Below are 6,453 nucleotides of genomic sequence, written 5' to 3'. Positions count from 1 at the left end.
TTCGTGGATTAGGATTTCCCACCAGCGAGCTCCGCCGTCGAGCCGACGAGTCGAGTCTGAGGCCTCTCTGAGCTTGAGTTCGATAAGCCTTCGAGCTTGAAATTGTGTTCGAGCTCGATAAATCAACTCGTCCAGCCTATTACCGAGTCGACTCCGAGCATTTTCACGAGTCGGCTTGACTCGGTTGCACCCCTATTTTGGAGCTTAGAGTGCTACCTTATAGTGGATTCATACAAATCAAACGCATCGAAAAATCTCATCACATTAATAAATCTGAGTGTATTATAATTTTCCCCTCAAAAAACTCTTAGAGGCTGAAAAGGTGAAAGAGTCGTCGCAACCCAACCTAGAAAAGAACAAATAAAGATTGATATAAAATATTAAAATTTAAAAAGGAAGAATTAGACAAATATAATGTTTTTTTTTTTGGGTAAATGACAAATATAATGTAATAACTGATACATTATAATACTTGTATTTATATACAATACTAATGGTATGTTTGAAACCATCAATATAAAGTCAAATTTGCAAGAATGATTCACTTTTGCATTTATTAAGTGAAAGTTTGTCTTTGTCTTTTTATGGCATACAATGTTAGATTAAACAATCCAAATTTGTAGATTAAATGCAATATAATCAATAACTTAAAAGAATTCAGCAATTTTTTTTTTTCAATAAATATAAACTGATTTTTATTATTTATGTATTATAGGGTGCCTGAAAATTAATAATTCTAGATGTATTTTATTTAACAATAAAAATAATATTAAGACATTTATGCCTGCATGATTTACATTTAGCAATGATCTTTTAACTCTGTTAATAGAGGTGTCAAAACTGGGTTTCGGATCGGGTTCGGGCCAAACCTGGGTTCAATAAGGTCGATCCTAACCCGAACTGGGTAGGTAAACGGGTCGGATATTCGAACTTGGATCGGACCCGGCGGGTTGTCTGGTTGACCTGACCCGACACGGGAAGCAGACGCGAGCGGGCGGTGGGATGGCACTGACGTGAACGGGATGCGGGTGTGCGCCAGCTTGGGCAAATGGGCTGGTTCGGGCGTCTGCAGGTGCACGCGGGCTGGCAAGCGTTGTCGCACGGGCAACTGGGCAGGCAGGGCACGGGCATACGGGTCAGGTGCACGGGCAGTCTTGGCAGATTCAGGCAGCTCATGTTTAAACGGATTTTTGGGTCTGGTTCGAGGCATGTTTTCGTGTCGTGACAATATTTGACACCCCTATCTATTATCATTATATCACATATCGAGATTTGTGCTAACCCTTGAATTAAGCTTAGTAAATTTAATATATTTAATTTGTTAACTCACATATAACTTCACAGGTGTCTAACGAGTAGTTGACGGGTCAAGATAAAAGAGCTCTCATCTAGTAGGTCCCACAGATGTACTCGCCTAAAGATCATCAAGCCCCACTCGTGTAGGCCTAAAGAAGAAGGTCGTCCCTTCCATAAGGGGCGATCAAGGGTCATCACAAGTCAAGTAATTAATCACTCGCCATATAAAAGATAAGTCATTAGGGCCACTCAACCTAATCCACGGCGAATACTCTTATTCATGTTCACCAACCTCAACTCCAAGAAAACATCTACCCACAAATAAAGAAATGTTCTTTTGGAACTCTGCCTAAGAACCATCATTCACAAGCATGAATCACCATGGTAGAAAAATACATCAAGAATAGGAGAATTTGATTAATTTCTTTCTTGAAATATAACCAATCTTTGTCTGAACCTTATTTGAATGTTATTCTAATCAAATTTGATTACAACAGGCCTAAAAAAATAAAACTATCTTAAACCCTAAACTTTATTTCAATATTCATGTAATAATAATAAAATTTATTTTAAAAAATAAATATAATATAAAAGATACATTCTAAATAAATTATTTTTTACAAAAAAATTATGTCATAAAACGGTGAAATCTGTATATTTACAAAAACTATTTTTGTTTCTAACAGTTTTATTATTATTATTATTATTATTATTATTGTTATTATTATTATTATTTCCAGTATTTTTAAGGATTTTTTTATTGATTCTTAAAGCAATTTTTTAGTACAAAGAATTTAACTTTTGTACTAAAAAAATATTTTAAAAAGCAATAAAAAAGTCGTCTCAAATAAAGCCTAAGGTTTCGTTTGGAATCTTACTCTTTTCTAAAATAGCTTTCTAATACAAATTTGTTTAGTTTAAGAAATTTTTATATTAGAAATCTGCTTTGAAAAGCAATGAGAAAGCCATCTCAAACTAAACCTAAGATTTCATTTGGAACAGCTTTCTTACTGTTTTCTAAAGCGTCTTTTTAATAGAAAAATTTCTTGAGTTAGAAATATTTGTAGTGAAAAATTACTTTATAAAACAATAAGAGAGTTATCCCAAATGAAGCCTAAATTCATAATTTTATACAGTCTAATATTATATTGATCATTTAAAAAATTTTAAGGGAACAATTCAATCTTTCTCTCATTAATGATTATTCAACATTTCAAAAAAAGTCCAAACAAAAAACAAATTTATGTGCAAGCCCCACTCTTGAGATAAAATTTTATTATATGGAAAGGAGAATATAAAGGAAAAAAACATCAAATTATTCCATGAAGTCCTTAATTTGCAATTAAAAAGATTAAAAAGAATAAAAAGAGGCTGAATTCCATTGCACTGACCTTTTCAACACAACAATTTCAGTTCCTTAGTATTTCATCCATCAGTTTTTTAACATTTTCTTCCATATCTTCTGTTCCTTCATCACTATTTCATAATCTTGAAGAATAAAGAATAATTTTGTTTTTCAAACATTTAGAAGTTGTAAATAATCTCTCTTTCTTTTTTCAGAATTTGCAAAATTGAAAATTCATATTAATTTTTAAATTTATCCATCCAAATGATAATCAAATAAATTCATTATTTTTTAATTAATGAGACCTGAGAAGAAGTCACTTGTATTTTTCTGCTTGTAGAAAAAGTATTTGCTAGCAAGTGAAGAAAGAGAACATTTGCTCCTATTTCTCTCTACTTTTTCTCAGGCCAAGCCATATGGCGAAGAAATAGCACATTCATAAATATATTAAGCTCTTCTTTCTCTGCCTCTTTCCTGCAAAAGTAGAAGAAAGCCATGAATGGAATAGCAGAAGCAGCCATGGATAAGAGGAGGAAATGAATAAAAGAGCTACCTTTTTGCCATTAGGATCTCCTACAGATAAAAAAAAATGAACAGATTCATATTACAAGAAGCAACACCAATTCCAAACAATTACAAAACTCACAAATCCACTGCAGGATTTCCTGTTTTACAAATCTGTGCTGCAGTAGGTGCGAGTGTTGCAGGAATCATCTTTGCGCTTCTGCTCTTCTTCTACATCAGGAAATATTATTACTACAAAAGAAAAAATGCAGGAAACAAAGGTGAGAAGATCTTTCATTATTATTTATTGTTTTCTGTTATTCTCTGATGAATTGTGGTGATGATGAAACTTTTAACTGCAGATCCTGACTGGCCAAAGGTAGAGCTGAGACAATATCGACTTGCAGAACTAGAGAAGGCTACAAACTCCTTCAGCGGTGAAAGGTTGCTTGGCTCAGGTGCATTTGGAAATGTTTATAAAGGAGTTTTTAATGGTGGTAAAATAACACTTGCAATAAAGAAAGCTCATTTAGATTCTTATCAGACTGTTGAGGAATTTCGAAATGGTTTGTGAAGTTCTCTTTTGTTAACTTTTTAATATTCCTCCATGAATATGATAATGAGGTGGGATTGTTGATCTTTGTTGGAATCAGAGGTTGAGCTGCTTCACAGGGTCAAGCACAAGAACCTTGTGTGTTTGGTTGGCTACTGTGCAGAAGATGGTAAGACTGATTTACAATTTTCCCATCAATTTTGAGAGATTTCAAAGTTGCTTGTAGAATTAAAAATTCACATTGACTTCTAACTTCAAGCAAACAAACAAGCCATTATACAAGACCAAACCAAATTTTCTCAAGTGGCATAATGAAAATCATAACCAGAGTAATTAAGGGTTTGTAAGTCTATAATTTTTCCAACAAATAGTTGAAAATTTTCAAGTACATAGAGATTTTCATATTTTGTTTCACCTTCAATGAATTTCTGACCATACCTTCATTGATGGCATGCAGGGCAAAGAGTACTTCTGTATGAGTATGTTTCACAAGGATGTCTACTTGAATACCTTGTTGGTAAGAGAGCTTTCGTTCTTGAAATTGTCTTAGCATGGCTATCTATCAATAAATCTCTTATTTTAACATATCAAAATACCATGTGTAGGAAAAGGAAAAAGGCCTTTAACTTGGCAGCAAAGAATAAAGATAGCCATTGGATCAGCAAAAGGTGACTTTCATAACAAGCTTGTGAAAACTGAAAACCACTCTCATAAGATTGAAGTCTCACTCAGTAATTTTGTACTAGGTTGACCTGTACTATGTGCACAAATGAAATTATTTTTGCTGCATAAACATTACTTTTGAAGAAATTGTTACGGGGGTTATCCACGAACCAATCCCCCAACCAACCAAACCGGCCAAGAAGGGGCTGGTTCAGTTTTACAGGATGAGGGCTAAGCCGCCTCCTTAAGTTTCCGCCCAAGGCTGTGGGCCCCCTAGGGCGGCAAGCAGAGAGAGAGTGAGAGAGAGAGAGAGAGGGGGTGGCTAAAGCATAAGGAAGAAAATTTAAATTTGATTTACGTTAGGAAGCTTTTTATTTTATTTAAAAGAACATGAGAGGCTAGGATTAGAGATGCATGGTTTGAGTTGTTCTCTTGGAGTCTTCTTGGTGCCTTGGGCTCTAGATCCACAATCTAGAGATTGGGAGAGACGATCCTTCTCTCGAATTGAGGATCAATTGTATCTTTCTTCGAGTTTGTTTTGCTTTGATTCTACTATTGCAATCTATCGTTTTTAGATTTATTTCATCCAGATTTTCTTGTTTTTTCTTACTGTTTTGACCAATTCTTGCTAGGGTTGCTTGCGAACTCAAGTATTTCCTAACAAAACAGAAAATAAAGCATGAGCAACAATATTACAAAAACAATACAAATCTAACAAAAAAAAATGTCATGAAAAAACTTACTTTCTATCAATATTTAACGCAAACAAGTTGTCCCTCAAGCATTCCAAAGTCTGGATATCACAGAACAGCATCACAAGCAATATATTTCTTAGTAATATGCATGATATATGCAGGCATTGCTCACCTTCATGAAACCCAGCCAAATATAATACACAGGGACGTCAAGCCAAGCAATGTCCTAATAGATGATGAATTTGAGGCTAAGGTTTCAGACTTTGGACTAGTAAAATTGGGACCGGATGGCGATGCATCGCATGTCAGCACTCAGGTGAAGGGCACTCCGGGCTACATGGACCCTGCCTACTGCTCCAGCCTCCACCTTACTCCTTCAAGCGATGTATACAGCTTTGGAGTCATTCTCCTCCAGCTTGTCACTGCCTGCCCTGCACTTGACCATATGAGGCCAAGATCTCAATATCACATCAGTGATTGGGTAAAGTATCCAATTATGCTTCAGCTACAAGTGTAGATTATGATTTCTCTTGATTAATGGTGATTGAATCTCTTTAATGTGACTCCTTCAGGCCAAGGCAAGTATGGAGAGAGGGAGGTTAGAAGAGATACTAGATGCAAGTCTCCAACTCGGACCATGTAACATGAAAATGGTTCTGAAAATGGCACAGTTAGGCATTAAATGCACAGCTTGGCAGCCCAAGGATAGACCAACCATGAGACAAGTTGTCATAGAGCTGGAGGAGGCTCAAATACGTGCAATAAGTAGCATGCAAAAATCCTCAGATGCAGAAGAGTTGCAGAGTATTAGTATCAACAACGTGCAGTTGCAGAGATTTTCTGTTGGAAGCTATGATGACCTTTCTATCAGGAGTACAAGCTTGAGGTCCTTGGATGTCAATTGCAATAGTAGTAGCGACAGGAGTAAGTTATCTGGAATAAGCGAGGAAATGAATGGACGACAGTGCTGAGAAAAATCGGTAGTTGTTTTGAATGTTGTGTAGATAATTGTTACAGTTCCGTTATGTACCGTTAATAGAGGAATTCTTCAGTTGAATCATTCAACATTTATGTAGATTATTTGGGTTATAACACCTGAATTTAGAAAAATAATTGCCAAAACCATTTTAAGTTGTATCAGGAATCAGTACAGTGTTTTGACACTTCTAGTATTCTCAAAAAACGAAAATGCAAATGCTTCACTTGGTGCAGTTACTTTCCTGGGCACACTCTAGAGATATTCGCACAGAAAATCAAAAGGAATCACAAATTTATATGATTTAAAGAGCAATACACAATGAATCCATGACTCTGCTGATTCCACACTCATAAATTTAAAATCACAAGAGCCATTGCTTTTAAGAACATAGAGACCATGACAACGAACAAGACTAATA

The 6,453-nt window shown here is 35.3% G+C and overlaps 1 protein-coding gene across 1 annotated transcript; it reads left to right on the top strand.

Annotated features, from left to right (window-relative positions):
- The first annotated feature begins 3,230 nt into the window (after nt 1-3,230).
- On the top strand, nt 3,231-6,027 carry LOC110106037 (probable serine/threonine-protein kinase PIX13). Its single transcript, XM_020835760.2, has 7 exons — nt 3,231-3,426; nt 3,508-3,711; nt 3,799-3,867; nt 4,156-4,215; nt 4,304-4,366; nt 5,218-5,537; nt 5,629-6,027. Exons 1-7 carry the CDS (start codon nt 3,231-3,233, stop codon nt 6,025-6,027), a joined length of 1,311 nt encoding a protein of 436 aa, XP_020691419.1.
- Nucleotides 6,028-6,453: the final 426 nt, after the last annotated feature.

This window comes from Dendrobium catenatum, unplaced genomic scaffold (genome assembly GCF_001605985.2).
Source record: "Dendrobium catenatum unplaced genomic scaffold, ASM160598v2 fragScaff_scaffold_1497, whole genome shotgun sequence".
Taxonomy (NCBI): Eukaryota; Viridiplantae; Streptophyta; class Magnoliopsida; order Asparagales; family Orchidaceae; genus Dendrobium; species Dendrobium catenatum.
This window is presented reverse-complemented; position numbering and strand designations above follow the sequence as displayed.